At 45.0% G+C, this 18,287-nt stretch overlaps 1 protein-coding gene across 4 annotated transcripts in view; it reads left to right on the top strand.

Moving 5' to 3' along the window:
- Positions 1–18,287, top strand: part of PDLIM1 (PDZ and LIM domain 1) — a 44,331-nt gene that overhangs the window by 13,286 nt on the left and 12,758 nt on the right. For all 4 annotated transcript variants that reach the window (XM_068139791.1, XM_068139789.1, XM_068139788.1 and 1 more), the window contains exon 3: positions 10,412–10,496. In XM_068139791.1, coding sequence (XP_067995892.1) covers positions 10,412–10,496 — 85 coding nt within the window. The remainder of the gene's footprint in view (positions 1–10,411; positions 10,497–18,287) is intronic.

Below are 18,287 nucleotides of genomic sequence, written 5' to 3'. Positions count from 1 at the left end.
GGTAGTGTAGAGCACAGGCTGGCTTCAGCCTTCCCACAGTCTCAAGCTGCAGAACAATAGACAGCTTTGTTCCTTGTCTCAGCCATGCTTTGTTATTGGGCCATCTTTATACAGAGAAGAAATGGGGTGTGGAAAGGCAGGGATCTGCTTTACATTGGCCCATTGCTTCTTCAAAGACCTGAACCAGGTTTTTCAAGGGTGCAGGGGTTTTATCCTTCCGCTTGGTTTGAGCTGCAGCCATGGGTACAAACACTTCTGAAAGTCATATGTTAGATGCAGCATGGCATTTCTAGTTGCACTGGAGTGAGTTTTCCCTGTGCCACCTTTCCCTAGTGTGATTCAGGGCAGATGCAGGGGAAGTGCAAAAGCATGCCATAAATGACACAGTAGTTCAATTGCTCAGGGTTTTTCTGTGATAAACAGAAGTGTTTTACCATAGTTTGGACAATGCCAAGAGTTCAGCAGACATTTCCCAGTTCAGGAAGAAGTGGTGGGTCTTGGCCAAAAAAAGCCTGACGATTTGCAGAGGGAATCCACAGAGGAAAGAGTGGAGCACAGTGCAGGCAGTGTGAATGGGTGGGTGGGGGGGCATTGCAGCAGCCTGTTAGCCCCGGAATTTCTCATACTGGCCTCTAACTTGGCAGCCTGTAATCTTCCTGCAAAGGAGCACTCCTTTTCCTCTGAAATATCCGGCTGCTTCACTTGGCAAACCAGTGCCACGTGGTGCTGGCTGGGAGAGAGGAGGGGAGGCAAGGGCTCTTCCAGCCTGCGGGCAAGCTCGCTCTTACAGGCCATTGAGTCTGTAAAATGTGTTTGCTAACGTTAATTACAAAGTCGTTAACTTTATAGCTACCCCATGTACGTTTCGTTGGCCTTGAATGTGGAAGTTGTCCAGGGAGAGATTTCTAGGTGGCTGTGCAGCTGTGTATATCTGCATGGGCCTCGAGTTAGCACAGCCCAAACATTTTTCAGGAACCCCTTTGAATAAGGTGGCATGAGTATGTGATTGGACTCTTCTGCTGATCGATGGGTACTGCTGACAGAATGGCTGAGAAGAGTGTCAAGACCACAAGGATGTGAAAACAATGATCTGATTACTTAGCCACTTTAGGATTTGCCATTCCTACACATTTCTCTACGTAAAATCCAATCTAGATGATTCTAGGGGACTTGAAGTCTTTGGTCCTACTCCTTCTTTGGAAATAAAGTTCTGCTTTAAGAATTGCTTACTCATTTGTAGACTTGATAGCTGCTGGAGATCTGTGTTTATTGGAGAATATCATACTTTCAGAGGAAAAAGCTCTTCTTTAGTGCCAAAAGACAGTAGTGTGCATCATGTGGTATTTCCTGGCTGTACTCTGTTGAGAATATTTTATCCCTTGTGCCCAGATATTTCCTGTGCCCCCACCATGGTGTTGTCCCAAATGCAGCTGGACTGTGGTCAGAAATGCTATGTGGTCTTTGTTGCTGAGGCTGAAGCCTTTCTTTACTTTGCAGTATAAGGCCAAGAACTTAAAATGGAACATCTTAAGACCTAAAGGAGTGACAGAATAGGCATTTAAAAACAGTTGGAGCCCCTGCTTCGTCTTCCTATTCAACTTAGTGTAGAGGAAATGGGTGAGGAAGGCAGACTATGGGTAGGTGCTCAGCCCTCCACTGTGAAGAGGGGAAAAGCATTGCTACAGAGGTGAAACAGGGGTAAGGCATTTGAGAAAATCAGTACCACCTGTCCAGGTGATATGGCTTGAGTTTCCTGAATCCTGGTGGGCCAAAGCCTTTCAGTAAGGCTTAACTGTATAGTTAGTGAGGAAGGTTAACAAGACAATTGGGTCAGAGATGGATGTTTTTTCTTGGCTGAAGTAGCTCTGTAGGTAGTTGCCTGAATATGAAAAAGAAAGTATATAATTTACACTTTAACACCATCAGGTCTTGAGTCTGCTCTTCATGGTCTGCTATTGTTGCTGACTAGCTGAATCAGTTGTACCAAGTAGTCACACTGGCAAGGACAACTGGTCTGATAAGGCAGCAGCTATGTGGTCTGGATCATCATACACAGCTGATGCTGAGGACCAGCTTTGCCAGGTTTTCCAGAGTAAGAAGTCTTCCAGTCCTTCTTTTCTACTCACAAAAAGCATAAATCATTAGTGATTTTTCATTTAACATCTGGTTAATTTTAAATGATTACTTGTATAAAATGCTCTCTGACCTGAAACCTGTGGCAGTAAGGTTGTGCCAGGAGGGATTTTAGACATGGGTCTAGTCTTGCACCAGGTGTTCCACCAAAGGGTCAGTGCTGTTGTGGGAGTGGAAACTTAATTTATGGCTATGCTGTGAATGCTAAAAGTGCATGTGGGTTCAAGAGAAGACTGGGTGAATTAATAGAAGACAAATCTATAAAGGATATTATATGCCATGGCAGTATCTCTGCTGAAGAAAACCCAGTGTCCAGCTACTTGCAGCATAGGGAAGAGTGTTTTAGGGAAGTATTGCAGTATGTTTGTCATCTTCTTGTGCTCTTTTGAGGACCAAACCCAACTATATATGTGTGTGTTCTGCAAATATGCAACCCTCTTCTCTTTTGATGGTAGCCAAATGGTTAAGATGTCGTCATGTTTGGCTGTACTAATGATTTTTTAAGAGAAGTGTAGAGAGCTGGAAGGACTGAAACACTTCGGGTAAAGGAAATGCTGTTTGCACTGTGTACTTGATTGTGAATATCAACAGCATTCCAATGTTTCCTGTTTCAGTATTTTCCTAAACAGTGGTAACCATGCAAAAATATTTCAGATCAGATTGTAGACAGGAAATCTAGCCTTATGCATGCCACTGTTAAACATGGATCACATAACTAGCTGAAGAAAACACGCCTGATCTGCTTTTTCACCCAAAGGTGCAAATCTGTTAATTTCCTAAAACTTAAAACCAGCCATGAATTGCTTTCTCTGAATATGCTTTTCTCAGCAGCACTGCCAGGTGCTTTGCTGTTTGCATAGAGCTGGAAAGGCCTGTTTTCTGACTCGAAAGTAGGTGTTCAACAATGTTGACACATAATACTGAATTACTGCTGAAGTTAGCATGTTTAGCAGCTCCCCACTGTTTTCTGAGCCTGTATTTGTTCATTTTGCTTTTCATTTCAGGCCATAGAGTGCTTTCAGAAAAGTAGTTCTGAAGAAACAAGCAAAGGTTCCATTGTTGTCTTCAGTGGTGTAAAATCAAGCTCATCACCATGATTTTCTATGGTACACACAGAAAGACTGACCTACAGCAGACAGTGTGCTTTAGTCAGCTCAAAAACCCCTGGTTGCTAAACTGAGACATTTTGCAGATTTTTGAGCCTTTCCTATATGTAGGAAAAATGAAGTTTTGAATATGGAAGCTTTGAGAAGAGCTGCTTCTTTTCTCCTTTCTTTTTTCTCTCCTTGCTCTCCTCAGGCCAAGCAAAGCCTTCCCCCAGGCACCCCTGTCAAGCACATCTCTGATTTTCTCTTGACAAAAGGTGGCAGCAAGATGTGTCCAATAGACTAGAGAAAGCTGTCCTCCTCTGGAAACAGTGTATTTTGGGAAACACGCTTGCTGTGGCAAAGAGCACTCAAAGACGGGAACGCTCAGGAGAGAAAAATTCTCCTACCACAAAATTCACCTGATAGCCGTAAGATCCAGGCATCACCTACGTCAGCAGTGGTGCTCATGATGAATTGTGTAGCTGCAGATGTACAAAGCAGACAAATGTTCATTGCAGCACAAGTGAAAATTTATTTCTGAAACAAGTGGCTTCTGTCTGGAGGCAGGTCAGGGATGTTAACAAGAGAAAAGTATTTGTGAAAAGGGATTGCAAATGTAAACTCTTCTTCTACTACTGTCCTTTAAAGATCTCAAGCTGCTTTTCTGCAGCTCTGCTGACATAATTATATTAGCACACCTTTTTTGTTTTGGTTGCAAAACAGTCTACTCTTTCATGATAAAAAATGCCAAGAATTGAAGCTTTGCATTTGTCTTTGAAAAGTGTTGGGCTCAGGAAGTCAGATCTGCTACCAGTGCACTAAATGCATTGTCAGAAAGGGTCACGTGTAGCTGCTTATGGAGATGATGACAGCATGTGTGTGATGTTATCTGCATTTTATGTAGTAGTTTCAGTTGCACACTTGCTTGTTCCACATGCTCCCAGGTCTCAGCTGTGGGGACTAGTTTCCCAAAGCCACAACAGACTCAAATTTGTGTTCTAGGAAGTTGGTGAGATCCGTTGACTATTTTGGGTTTGCTTTTTGCTTGCCTGCCAAGAAGAGTTTTCCAGCTCTGTCATCTTACTAATAATTGTTTTGGCCCTGGGAAAAGCCTGATGCTCTTCTGCACATCTATATAAGGGCATGCAGATTGTCTGGTCTTCCACAGCAGCTCACCACCTCTCCACAGCTGCTGTAGTGCTCCCAACACTCTTGCATGGATACAGGCAGCTTTTGCTAATGATTGTCATGTTCAAAGTCAATTTGGCAAGTCAAGCTTGGCGTTGGTTGCTTTTTTTACAGCCTCTTTGAGGCAAAAGTTGTTAACTATGTGACAGTGTGGTATAAGAGCACTGTGAGTCTGAGCAGCCAGGTGTGCTTTATCACTTGTAACTCAGTAATGAAACTGCTTGTGATAAACTGCTGCTGCTTCTGTGCAGCTGAAGTTGCCCTTCTGTATTTTGTGATTGTATGAAGACACTAGAAATGCAAGGAGCAGAGGGTTATGCATGAAGAAAATCATTTGTGGCCTCTTGTTTCTAGGAAGTTGTGACTAGCATTGCTGTTTGAATTGGCAGCAGGCTGCATGCAGCCCAGGTTTGGCTTGCCAAAGTGAGTACATCCATTAATGGGTGGTCACTGAAAGTTACTGTTCTGGGTCTAAATCCAGCAGCATGTACTCTACAGCTGTTGTAGCTGAAAGTCTGATTAAAAGGTATCTTCCTGGCAGCCCAAAAGCTCTTGTAGTTAGTCTCCAACTAATATTAAAATGCCAGTGTAAAACTCCAAGGATGGTTGAAAGATAAATTCTTCATCTCTTTCCTCATTTTTCAGCTAGTAAACTGTATTGCACAAGGACTTTATCCTTGTGGGTTTAGTTGCTAGTTTAGTATCTCAGTTGTTTTGACCCCTGTGATTGAAATGGTAAATGTACCTCTTGCCTTTACACAACTTACTTAGAGAGTTCTGGCACATAGAATTAGATCCTCATTTTTCAGCTCTGAATTTTCCCTCAAAGCTATGGCCCAGCTCTGCACGCAAACATTACAAGAGCCTAGATTTTGCAATCAATGTTTATTTTATACCATGTTCAAGCCAAGCTTCTTGAAAAATGTGTTTTGTAAATATCTCTCCAGATGCCTGCCTTGACTTTTATGCAGCTTCCTTCCTCTCTTTTCTACGAGCTCCTCCCTATCCAAACTAGCATCTGAGAAATTTCTTGGTTTCTGCCTGGATGCAGCAGTGAATGCATGGCTCATTCCCTAGCCCTGTCTTGGTTGCTGTCTCTCCTGTAATAAGGAAACAGCACAGCAATGTCAAGTGCTGAAGTTTCTATGTCTGTGTGTCTGCATTTAATTTGCCTGGCACTTGCTCTCAGGTTTGTTTGAGTGTCATGGTTTTGCAGTGTCTTCTTGCAACACTGTTAAAGTGTTAGCTTCAGCTGGAGTCTCATTGGAAAGAGCATGCATTAGAAACCACATTTTAAAATAACTATTCAAAAATTTTAAAAGGAGTGTGAGGTCCTATGGGGATGCCAAAGCCTGCTGGCTTTCACTGAAGGCAATGTGATTCCCAAGCAGACTGCTGGACATCCAGCCTTGCCACTGGTGGAGAGGCAGGTCTGGCAGCCCTGCTAGAGTGGCCACACTCTGTGGCACAGGTACTGTCTGGTCAAGCAGAGTGTGGAGGTGGTTTTGCAGCTGGGAATCCTCCTCTCCCTGTCTGAAGAAAATCCTCCAGAATGCCACTACAGTTCTACCAGTAATTGCCTGCTGTGAACTGAAGGCACCATTGCTGAGGCTAGGTTTCAGCTGTCTGCTCCAGTGCCTTTCCTCTGCCTCATATAAATAAGAGAACATGTAAATAGATAAAACCATGATGAATCTGACCAATCCACCCTGTCATCTGTGCCTTGGGCCCATACTTCCCAGCCTTTCAAAAAAGAAGTCATAGGTCATATAGTCATATAAGGTGAACTTTTAAGTGCTGTATTTCTTTCTCTGTCCACACTTCAGTAAAAGTACAGACAGTGACACCAGGAGCAGAGTCAGAAAACCCTTGCTGAGGGCTAGGACTGTAACAGTCTCACTGGTCACTTGCAGGTCGTGGACTACACAGGTGGTGTGGTGACAAGAGGTATATGCCTTGAAAGCCTTGCTAGGGAAAACCACTGAGAGCAAAGATGTCTCCTTTACAGCTTTGCTGGGGCCATAAATGGGCAGTTTAGAGTGGCTGAAGGGCTCTGCAGCAGCTGTTGTGAAGACAAAAGGAAGCTTTATCCTCCCAGCCTTAGATGGACAACTGCGTGGACTATTTAACCTTTCTGTTTGGATAACTTTTAAACTGGCTTGAAAGTAAAGCCTGGAGTGACCTTGATGCTTCCATATATATCCAGTGACAGATCAGAATGGCAGCAGCCTGGGAAACAAACTTGTGCTTTTTGCCTTCCTAATAAACAAAGTAGAAAAATCTGGTCAAAAATCTCCAGTGCCTGCAGTAATTTGCCATGGCTGCTTTCACTGTGCAGTGGGGATGAAAGCAAGTGCCTGGCATCCTGGGGAAAGGTGTCAATTCTGTATTCATGTATCAGCCTATCAGCTTGCTCTAAGATTAACTTTTCAGTCTGAATAAGGCCTCTTGGTACTTATGAAATCTGGTAATATTGATCTGCTGTAAAAGAAAATGCTACCTCAAATGTACTAATCAACTGCTAGTGAGAACACACACAAGGATATTGCATGCTAGAAATTAGATGAAGTGTTCAATTCTCTCTGAACTGGTCTTACATCTCCAGCCAATGTCCACTTGCTTGCAACTTGGCTGGCAGATTACTTTATTTTCATATGCTTTGCTGTCTCCCCTGTTGTTCCACAGAAGGTGAAACTTTATCACATGTGATCTCCAAACACCTTCAAGGAAAAGGGCTTTGCGTTGGTCAGCAAGCTGTTCCCATCTGCAAGAGAGTCTTTAAGTGCAATATGCAGCCATTGTAGAGATGGCTATGACCTTGTCAGGCTTGATAGCCATAATCTGGGTAAATTGGTGGTTCCTCAAGGCAACTGAAAGCATGGGTTGCCAGAATCAGCCTGACCTCAGTGGCAGGCAAGATTATGGAACAGGTCATCTTGAGTGCAATCATATAGCACTTACAGGATGGCCAAGGGATCAGGCCCAGCCAGCATGGATTTAGGAAGGGCAGGTCCTGCCTGACCAACCTGATCTCCTTCTATCATCAGGTGACCCACCTGGTGGATGTGGGGAGGCCTGTGGATGTAGTCTACCTGGACCTCAGCAAGGCCTTTGACACCGTCCTCCATAGCAAACTGCTGGCCAAGCTGTCAGCCCATGGCTTGGACAGCAGCACTCTGAGCTGGGTTAGGAACTGGCTGGAGGGCTGAGCCCAGAGAGTGGTGGTGAATGGTGCCACATCCAGCTGGCGGCCAGTCACTAGTGGTGTCCCCCAGGGATCAGTGCTGGGCCCTGTGCTCTTTAACATCTTTATTGATGATCTGGATGAGGGCATTGAGTCCATCATCAGTAAATTTGCTGACGACACCAAGCTGGGGGCAGGAGTTGATCTGCTGGAGCGTAGAGAGGCTCTGCAGAGGGACCTCAACAGGCTGGACAGATGGGCAGAGTCCAACGGCATGAGATTTAACACATCCAAGTGCCAGGTTCTGCACGTTGGCCACAACAACCCCATGCAGTGCTACAGGCTGGGGTCAGAGTGGCTGGAGAGCAGCCAGGCAGAGAGGGACCTGGGAGTGCTGGTTGATGGTAGGCTGAACATGAGCCAGCAGTGTGCCCAGGCAGCCAGGAGGGCCAATGGCATCCTGGCCTGCATCAAGAACAGTGTGGCCAGCAGGAGCAGTGAAGTCATTGTGCCCCTGTACACTGCACTGGTTAGGCCACACCTCGAGTACTGTGTCCAGTTCTGGGCCCTTCAGTTTAGGAAGGATGTTGACTTGCTGGAACGAGTCCAGAGAAGGGCAACAAAGTTGGTGAGGGGCTTGGAACACAAGCCCTATGAGGAGAGACTGAGGGAGCTGGGATTGCTTAGCCTGGTGAAGAGGAGACTCAGGGGTGACCTTATTGCTCTCTACAACTACCTGAAGGGAGGTTGTAGACAGGCAGATGTTGGTCTCTTCTCCCAGGCAGCCAGTACCAGAAGAGTCTCAGGCTGTGCCAGGGTTGGATGTTAGGAAGAAGCTCTATACAGAGAGAGTGATTGCCCATTGGAATGGGCTGCCTGGGGAGATGGTGGAGTTGCCGTCATTGGAGGTGTTCAGGAGGAGACTTGATGGGGTGCTTGGTGCCATGGGTTAGTTGATTAGGTGGTGTTGGATGATAGGTTGGACGCAATGATCCTGAAGGTCTCTTCCAACCTGGTTTATTCTATGTAATCAAGGGGGGAATTGCTGTTTTATACTCGTCTGGGGTATGTTGTGCATCCTGTTATAGCAGCTGTTGAGATGATAGTGTTCATGTTGGTGTAGATCTGATCCCATGCAGCCAATACATTCATATTTGCCAGACACCAGATTTGGGTGATGCAGGTTGTCAGGTATCAGCACTGCAGGTAAGCCTACAGAGTACAATAGCCTGGTGTCAGAAGTCTGCTGTATGCTTGTAAAGGACCATATCTGGTGTGACCTGTGTACAGGAAATACAGCACAGCAGACTGCATTCAGGTTTCTGCTGTGTAAAGTCCAGACTGCAGCAGATGCAATAGCAGGTCAATAAAATTTCTCTTCCTTGATTGAGAATGATCATTATTATTAGAATGCTGCCTCTTGTCTCTTCCCACTGAGCTACCTTCTGTATGTATTAAAACAGGTGTCTAGAATACACATGTGCATCACAGTTAAGTCTGGGATGTTTAAAAAATGTCCTGCCATTGGAGGGCTTTGACAGGAATGATGTAGACCAGATTAATGTATCATGGGTATCTCCACACCTGGTTTCTCCATCCTTGTCAGTTTATAAACCTTTTCTGTTTAAAGTCTCTTTCCAATTATTCAGTTGTTTAGCAAAACAGGAATGCTTCCAGTGATAATTAAGTACTTAAATTGTAGGTGGCCATGGACCCACATATATCTGGGAAGTAACATCTCTCTGCAGTTACAGGTTCTACAAAGGGCTCCTGTCAAAACAGAATTTGATTTTCAGAACTCATCCTAAGAGTTTGTCAGCATCTGGTTGCTGCATGATGCAATCTTTAGCATTGAACAACTGTTTTCATTCAGCAATACTGCAGCCACCCATTCCCTACTATTAAGAAGTTTAAAGGCAGTGTTAGTCCATGTGAGATGCTAACTACTGTCTACTTTCAAGAAACATAGGTAGGATGTGTTTCCCACAAAGTAGCTCAAGCAAATCTAAGCACTTCTTCACCAATTGTTTGTCTGTTGTTCTTTGGGACCATAGAAAAACTCCAGAATCATCATGGTAAAAGCAGTTGGTTTTTGTCACAGATCTTGTATTTTGGACTGCTGTGTGCAATTTGGACAGACAACAGACCAGCAAAGGCTGTGCAGACTTTCTCTGACACATTATGTCATCTGAGTTCTATTGCAGACTTGGATCCTTATTTATTTATGGTGTTTTTTTTCTCTAATTCCCACAAGCCTCTGTTTATTCATCATGGATATCACCTTATAAATAAGAAGACAATTCAAAAAAAAAGACAAAACAAAAAACATTTTCAGCTTACCCAAGGCAGCCCAACTTCAAGAACAAAATGTTTTCTGTGCAGTCAATTCAGTCAAGAACTGTTTCTCTTCCTGCTTACCCACATAAACTAAAATACAGAGTAATCTGAGTTGTCCTACTTAATTAAAGAATCCACATCTAAGGAATACCTCCATATTATGTTGTTGGGTGACCCTCAACTTTAATGCCTGAGTTAGAGCCTAGGCTTGATCTTTTGCCAATAGATACCCAAAGGATAAGCCAGGACAGTCACTGGTGAGATCCCTTCTTTCTCCAATGACCTTGTACAACACAACTAAGTCGTCCAAGTTATGTGCCTAAAATGAGGCACATTTGTCTGGATTTCTTCTGGATAGTGAATAGTGCTATATACAAAAGATTGGGGAAATGTTTGGGAAAATAATGAACTTCAGGTCTTATAACAACAGTGATGCTCAGTAATGAAAACAGAATAACTATTCAAATTTTGTGTCTTGCAGAACAGAGTCAAAAGTCTGGTCACCACTTGTAACTGAGGAGGGAAAGACACATCCTTATAAGATTAATCTGGCCTCTGAGCCACAGGTGAGTAACAGACTATCTGCATGGTTTTGGTTCTGCTTGTGCCTGTCTGACTTCAGAGCAGTTTCTGTCCAGATCCTCCCAAGGATCTGGCTGAGCCTGTGTCACGCTTTTGATCACATTTGGGATAGTGTCATATGCCATACCTCCTAGAAACCATGTGGCCTTTGGAAACCTTCAGAGGCAAATTCCTTCCCTCATAGTCAAAAGCCTGCTCTGCTGTGGAGAGCTTATCAGTTACCTTACCAAGGGCAAGCAGCTTGGATCAGAGGTGTTATCTCATACCTTCTGGATGCTTACATATACCACAGGGTAGAAGGTGCTCCCAATAGCTAGAGGTGCTACTTTTACTAAGCTTGATGATTTTTGGATAAGAAAGGCCTTGAGAAAGGAGGAAAATGGTTCACTCATAGTGTTTTCTGTTGGGGTTGGTTTTGTTGTTTGTCTTTTAACACTTGCTAGCAGTCTATCCATGAAGAAAAAGGAAGAGAAAGCACACCAGCCTTTTATATTTTTCTCTGTGGGGGGAGATCTTGCAGCATCTGTCTAGGAAGTTGGCTTTGAAACCTTTTGGCAGCCTTGCTTCACTGCTCTGCTGCCTCTGTCAGGTAAAAGTACTAGTAAGTGACCTGTGTAAAGTCATTGCCTGGGCTAGGATTAGAGGATTACTGCACAAATCTACAATTACGGCACTAAAATTAATGGCATTTCTCTGGGTTTTCACCAGGGCAGAGACATAGATTCTGGCCCTAGCACACATCCTGTGTGAGTCTTCCTAGCAAAATAAGCAGAGATAAGACTATCTTGACTCTGCAATCAATTAAGGGCTAATCTGTCTGTGTTGGAAAGGACCTGAACATAAAGTAGCACATGTGCAGCAATACCATGCCTGGACCTTGGCCTGGGATCTGTCCAAGCTCCCTCTCATGCCGAAGTGCTGTGCATTGCTTGGCTCAAGAGTGTGGTGTGATGTTCTGCAGGTATTTCATAACTCAGCCAAGGTGTAGTGTGAGACTGAGCCATTTGGGGTTATATTGGACTGGGGCATGGAGTGACACCTGCCTGTGACACTGTTGAGCTGAGATATGGTCTGTGTCTTCTGCTGCCCAAGCTCTAGAGGTATTTTCCTGAAAATCTTGAGACTTGGGGGCTATCTTTTACTCAAATGAGTGGGGCAGAGTCTGCACTGAAGCTCTGCTGTAAGGTTTCAGAGGGCTGTTGTTTAACTGACCAGGAGACCCAATCCTGGAAACCAAGTCCCTAACTGAGGGACTTCATTTTCAGTAGATGACTGCAGCAAGTGAGGCTTGTGGCAAGGTCTGTCTGCTTGGAGCATGATGTCAGAGGAGCATGCTGACTCCTGCCAGAGCCATGGGAAGCATCAGCCAAATCTCTGGAGCTGTGTCTTTGCAGCATCTCCACAGATTTTAGCCAGGCCCTCTGCAAATCAGCAGACACAGAGTACAGAAGATGCTGTGTGGGTGTATGTATGTGTGTATACATACATGTATATATATTTATGTATGTATGGCAGACTGCTATGAATTTTATCACAGAGATGCTGATCCCATTTTCAAATAGGATTGGTAGAAGTTGTGAGTGGAACTCAATCTTTGAAGGCAGTGCTGTCTGAGCTGTTCAGGACTTTTTTACCTTGCTTGCCAGTGAAAACAATAGGTTTGCTTTCTTTGGCAACAGTCTCACACAGAACACTAATTAATTCACTTACCAAACAAAACAGGACATGCTGAGTCCAAGTGGTTCATTTAAGTCCTGATCCAGGGTCCTTCAAAGTTGTTTCTCACTAATTTTGCTCAACAGCCCTTTTAACGCAGAAAGATACATGTGAGTACTTACTTCAGACTCAAAAATATCCCCAACTACATGACTAAACTACACATTTTAAGATCACTGCTTAAACATTTCTATTTCTGTTTGAAATAGACTTTTTGTTTACTTCTGTAATCCTTCTGGAGGCTGATATTTGGTGAAATGCTGCATCATCCTGTGGAGCTATTTTCCCTTATTTGGAATCCGAGTTCAAGATACTTGGAAAACAAAGCATCTGCAGCCTCCAATGCATGACTTGAATTCCAAGACTGATTCCATGATCTAAGCTGACCCTTGCAACAGCAAGTATTATTATTTCATTACCATTATTTCTATCCATCTAAATTAATTTAAACTGAGGCAAGAGTGATGACAAAATTGTATTTCATCAAAAGGTGCAGCAGCTTGTCAGTGGTGATGGCTCAGCAGCTGAGCCAGCTTTGTTTTGGGTGTGACCATGGCAACATTAAGGGAAGGAAATGACAGAGTCTTAATATATTTACTCAATTATTTCACTTGCACTTCTCACCCACATCCTAAGGGTGATTGCTCAGTGCCATTTTCCCATCAAGAGCTTTTCTTTGTTGCAGTGGGAAAGATTAAAATAACACAAGTACTACTCCCTTCTGCTTAGTGCTTTTTGAGAAAAGTGATCACAGCAAGAGAGAACAAGTTACATGGTGACTAAGGTAATTTTATGACACTGACCCTCTGGTCAGCATAACTTTCAGACTCTGTGCTCCATGTGCTCTGGTGACCCTGGACCTATGTGCTGCTGTATGTGGCTGCGTTGTGCCTTGTTAAAATGAACAGTAAAACTCTTTATCCCTCAGACTGTGCAGTGTCTTGTCAGACCTGGGCTCTGTGGGAGGTTTGTCTTTTTTCCCTATTGTATTTGTAGGACACTGAGGTCAATGGGGCCTAGGTCTCTGCGTGAGCTCATGGAGAGAATGAGCTGAAAGAGGCCAGCTTTGAGGGTGGTCAACACCAGGACTGTGTCCAAAAAAGCTTGTCCAGATCCCTGAAGGCCACATACTGTATTTGCAGTGAGGCACAAGCATTAACGTCACCCCTCAAGAATGTCAGTGAAAACTCTTGGTTTGAGATGGATAGATCAGCTCTTCTTAACCACAGAAGATGCAAGCTTTCAAACTTCAGGATAGTTTTTTGGGGGTTTGGGTTGGTTGGTTTGTTTGATTTTTTTTTTATGAGAAATAACCTTCAAACATGTAGCCAGAAGAGCTCTGGAGGTGAATCAAGGCATTCGTGGGATGGCAGAGAGAGACAACCACTTCTGTCTTCCCAAGGGCTTGCTGAGAGTGCCTGTCTCATCCTTGCCCTTGCAGAGTGATGTCATTGTTTCTGTCTTGTGTATTTTATCTCCTTGGATACGGAGAAGGCAGGGGCTATAGAAACTGGGTGTGTGTGGCTGACTTGGCCTTTGATAAGGCCATGCATGTGTGGGCAATGTGTGAAGCAATAGGTGTGTAAAGTAACAACCTCATGTTTCAGACAAAGGAGCCATGCCGGCATATCGTGACCTCCTGTTTTTGGTTAAAAGATGTTACAGCATGGATATGGAATGTGTCAGGAACGTGGAAGGAGAGGATGTGGGAAGCCAGCCTTGTTGTTTTACCCCCTCCCTGCAATAACAGAACCCCAAACCCTTCCTAATTTCTAATCAGATTTCAAAGCATTGCAAAAGATCTTTCCATAGTTGAAAAACCTCAAATAACAGAGTGAGAGGTGAAAGTAAAGGCACTTCTTAATATTTGCAGTTGCAGCTGATGAAACATAGCATGGGGTAGAGTTTGCCATGAAGATCTCTTCTGAGCTGTTTCTACATGTGTGGAAGAATCAGCCTCCCCACTGGTGTGCCAGCCAGGCACGGCCATGGCCTTCACTCTGCAGGTGGCTATGCAAGGGCAAGAATGGGACCGGGGGGTTTGGCTGCTGCTTTCTGCTCTCCTTCCCTGCCCACAGGACTAGAATGCTCTGGTTTGGTCAGGGACCCATTTTCCTAGAGCTCAAGTAAACATTTATACTGAGAAATGTTTAATCTTATTTCCTCTTGGCGTGGCTCTCAGTATGTGCAATCCAGGACTGCCTGCCTCCAGCCTCTGGGCTCTGACTTGGGACGCAAAAACTTCTGGGGCCCAGTGGGGCAGCGGGTTTTGCCAGTTCACTTGGCTGCTTCAGGGGCCTGTGGGGCCACGAGGACTCTTGCTTCTCCAAGCAGCCTCTGATTCCATACTCAACCTTCCTTTACTCTGGGGACTGCAGGACGTTGGCCTGGGAAGGGGCAGTGGGCAGGCAGGGGAGTGGGATTGTCGTGGCAGTGGGGCAGCAGCCAGCACCCCAGCACTGCTGGCTGCCTTCAGGCTGTGCTGTGAGAAGAAAACCCTGCTTAGGGCAGAGGTTGCTTAGTTTATTTAATGAGTACAAAAAGCCTCAAGATTTTTCCTGTTTCTGATGGTGGTAAGGTCAGTGCAGCCAGGACGACCTTAGCCATGTCACTGCATGGCAGATGGGATCCAGAGTCCACCCTCACCTCAGATTGCCCCCAACCTGCTCCAGAGTTTGTGGGACCGTGGAGGTGTCCAGATGGCTTTATGTCTCTGGGACATGGGATATGCCCCAGCTTAGCTGATGGAGGTGGGTTATCGGGGGCTGTCTGTCCATCTGTCTACCTTCCTGACAGCTGGGAATTTACCTGGAATCCCATGCCCTGATTCCTGGGCTGAGTAGGTCCCATGGTGGTAGCCATGTCCACGTCTGATGCATGGCAAGGAGGAAGCAGCTGTCCAACCCATGAGCCGCTGTCTGACCCCAGACATAGAGGTGATGGCTGACATAGCTGCGGGGAATTCACAGGCTGTGCTTCAGCGCTGCCGGGTATGGCCTGGCGTGAGTGGGATGAGAGGGAGGAAGGGGCCATTGTTTTCCCAGATAATTCCCCATGACGCAGCTTGCAGCCGGTGCAGTAGGAAATGTTGATCTACTTCCTGCCTTGGTGAAGGGACATTTTTCTTGTCCCTACATCCTGGCATCATAGCTGGCAGCTCCCTGCCAGGGTGGCAGGGCATGCCCCTTGGTACCCAGCTATAAGGACTGTGGTACAGTGCCTGTGGTGCATGGAAGTGTCACCATCTACCCCTGGACAGGGCTGTTACCACTAACAGCCAGCACTTAGAAAACTCATCTGGCAGGAAACCTGTGTGTTTGACCTGAAGTTGGGGTCTTCCAAACTTCATTTGTCCTTGGGACTGGGAAACAGCTTTTTCTCTGGGATAGGGGGTTTTGTACTGGTGTTTTAAGTACTTGCGAGCACATGGGATTATGCTCCAAGGGCACTTGGAAGTTGTTTGTATAGAGGAGGTAGTTTCAGGTAGGGCGGGTGCTGCTGGAGAAATGGCTTCATTTCAAAGTGAAGCAGAATGAGAGCTCTCCAAGCTCAGAAGCAAACCACTGGCAGAGAAGTTTAAGACTTGCTAATCTATTTTATCTTGGACTAGTCACTGTGCCAGCCCTCATGGAGACATATCTCAGCGAAGGAAGGAGGAGGGTAAGGCTGGTATCTGTGCAGATTCATGGTATCAGTTTGTAGTGTTTTATACTGCCTTGAATATCCTACCTGGCGGCTCAGGAGCTTCCATGCCCCAGCATCAGACCAAAATAACCACTGCCAGTACCCCTGCTTGCTGCTGATGGCAACCTGCTGCAGACAGGCCTGGTGTTGTCAGACTGAAGCATCTTCATGGCTTGGAGGGAGGGTGAGGCAAGCACTTCCGAGTCTGCAGATGCCAACCGCAGGTGTCTCCAGAAAGATCTAATATTAGTTACACTCCTCTGTACTACTGACAAAGAAAGAGTGGGTCATGCTCTGACTGGGTGAGGGCATGTCCTCACGTCTGGCTGCCAGTTCTTGATTTGCAAACAGACTGTTGCTTACTGCTCTTGCAGTCTGTGCCCCAGCCAGGGATGCTGTTTAATGCTGTTTACCCCTTGTGCTGGTCCTGAGAATGCCACAGCCTTAGAGATGCAGCAAACCCCAGGCAGCTCACCTGCATAAACCATGTGCTGCCCCCACATACGTACACAGTATAGCAGTGGTTTTGTGCTAACATTTTTCAGTTGGTTACTGGTGGACAGGTTTTTGGGAGTGTCACATTTCTGATTTTTTTCATCCCCATGTTAAGTCAGAGACTGCCACATAAACATATGATTCCATGAGCTGGGGCTTTAACAAAACTACTGCACAGTACAGGGCCTGGACTGTCAGTTCTGGCAAATCCCTAGGTAAATACATTTGACCACGAGAACATGTTATCTTTTCACCTTGGAATCATGAAAGTACTTGTTTGAAAATTCTTCATACAGCTCGAGAAGAAAGAGCAGAAAGGTGTGACAGGAAGTGCTGGAGAATTTGCATTATGCAAATGTCCTTTATAATGTTACTGCCCTTAAAATGCTTGTCTATAGACTCTCACCTTCTACACTCTTCTCCAGAAGGGAATTTTTATAATCTGATCTTCATACACTACCTTCTGCACCAATCTAACCAGTTATACATTCTCTTATAGTCAGTAGACTTTACCCACATGAGAGCTACTACAGGCATCCTAACAACTTTTGAAAGCTTCATTTATTGCCTTGGATCTTATTACATAGCAGAAAACCTACCTGGTGGTCAAAAGTAGCCCAAAATCTCCTGTGTGGATTCTGTGCCTGAGTGCATGCTGAAGTTCATCTTGGAGTTAAGGCACTAATGTGATTTCAGTCTCTCCCCTCCATCTGCCTGTCTGTTTTCTCAGTATTTGTAGGAACTTGAATACTCTTGAGGCCTTTATCACTGTCAAATTGATTTGGTGTTGGCCAACAGAATCGGAGGTCCTCGGTAGGAATGGGAACATGCCCACGTGCGTGTGGAGTGTGTAACTGGGACGCCTCACTTCCTTAGGAAACCAGAATTAAAAAGAAAAAAAATAACCTCTGAATTACTTCCCTTTCTCTAATTCGTGGTTAATACTTAAACATTTCCACAATGCAAGTAGGCCATCTGACCTGAGTGTAACCCCTTTAGCCAAAGCATAGGCCTCTGTCTTTCATTGAACGTACTATTTATGTGCACATCTGAAACCCTCTCTTACTTGTGGCCTCTGAATGATGGGATAGTGTATGTATTTAATGCTGATACAAGATCACTGACACTTTTCCCCACAGTGTGATAGGTAGGCTGAAGTTTGGTTTTCTTCTTTCTAAAATCTGCAGTTTCTGCCATGGGAAAAACTATTTTTATGAGCACTGTTCTGTGCTTTGAATGAGATTGCAACAAAGGGAGATTGGCTAATTACTACAGAGTCTTTCTTCCTTTGGTGTGTGGGAAAGCTTCATGGCTGATGTCCATATGCGTCAGCCAGAAAGGCACGGGAAGGCAGCTCCACTAAGTCACACCTGAGCATCTTGAGCTACCCCACTGATTCCAAATGACCTGTAAATCCTAAGTGTGTTTGGGTCCACACTGCTCTTCTCTGAGGGATCCTATGCTGTGCTTGATGCCATAAATAGCATTTGAGTGCCCTGAAGCGAGATAACTCCCATCTGTCAGTCTGGGAATGCTAGCCAGCTGCCTAAGGAAATCTGGGTACATAAAAATGATTTAAAGAAAAATCTATCGGAGAAGTTAGTCATACTTGTTTCTGGTGAGTATTTATCCAGTAACTAGGGCTCTATCAAACACATGCTGTGAGGGTTCCAAAGGGTGATGCAGGCTCTCTTGGTTGCTGTGTGAGTGTGTGTCTGTATGGAGTGGGAGAGGTAACTACTTGTATTAATTAGAGCTGGGAACTATGGGCCCAGCATGTTAAGAGGGGCTGCGTTTCATCCTGTGCCACTGGATTTTAGCCCTGTGTTGAGGCTATGCCCAGTCTCTACAGCTGGCTGGAACATTGCAAAATGCATGGT

This window comes from Melanerpes formicivorus, unplaced genomic scaffold (genome assembly GCF_026170545.1).
Source record: "Melanerpes formicivorus ecotype bairdi unplaced genomic scaffold, bMelFor1.0.p_v2 SCAF_6, whole genome shotgun sequence".
NCBI classification, from domain to species: domain Eukaryota; kingdom Metazoa; phylum Chordata; class Aves; order Piciformes; family Picidae; genus Melanerpes; species Melanerpes formicivorus.
Note: the sequence above shows the minus strand (reverse complement) of the source record. Positions and strands in the feature narration are given on the sequence as shown.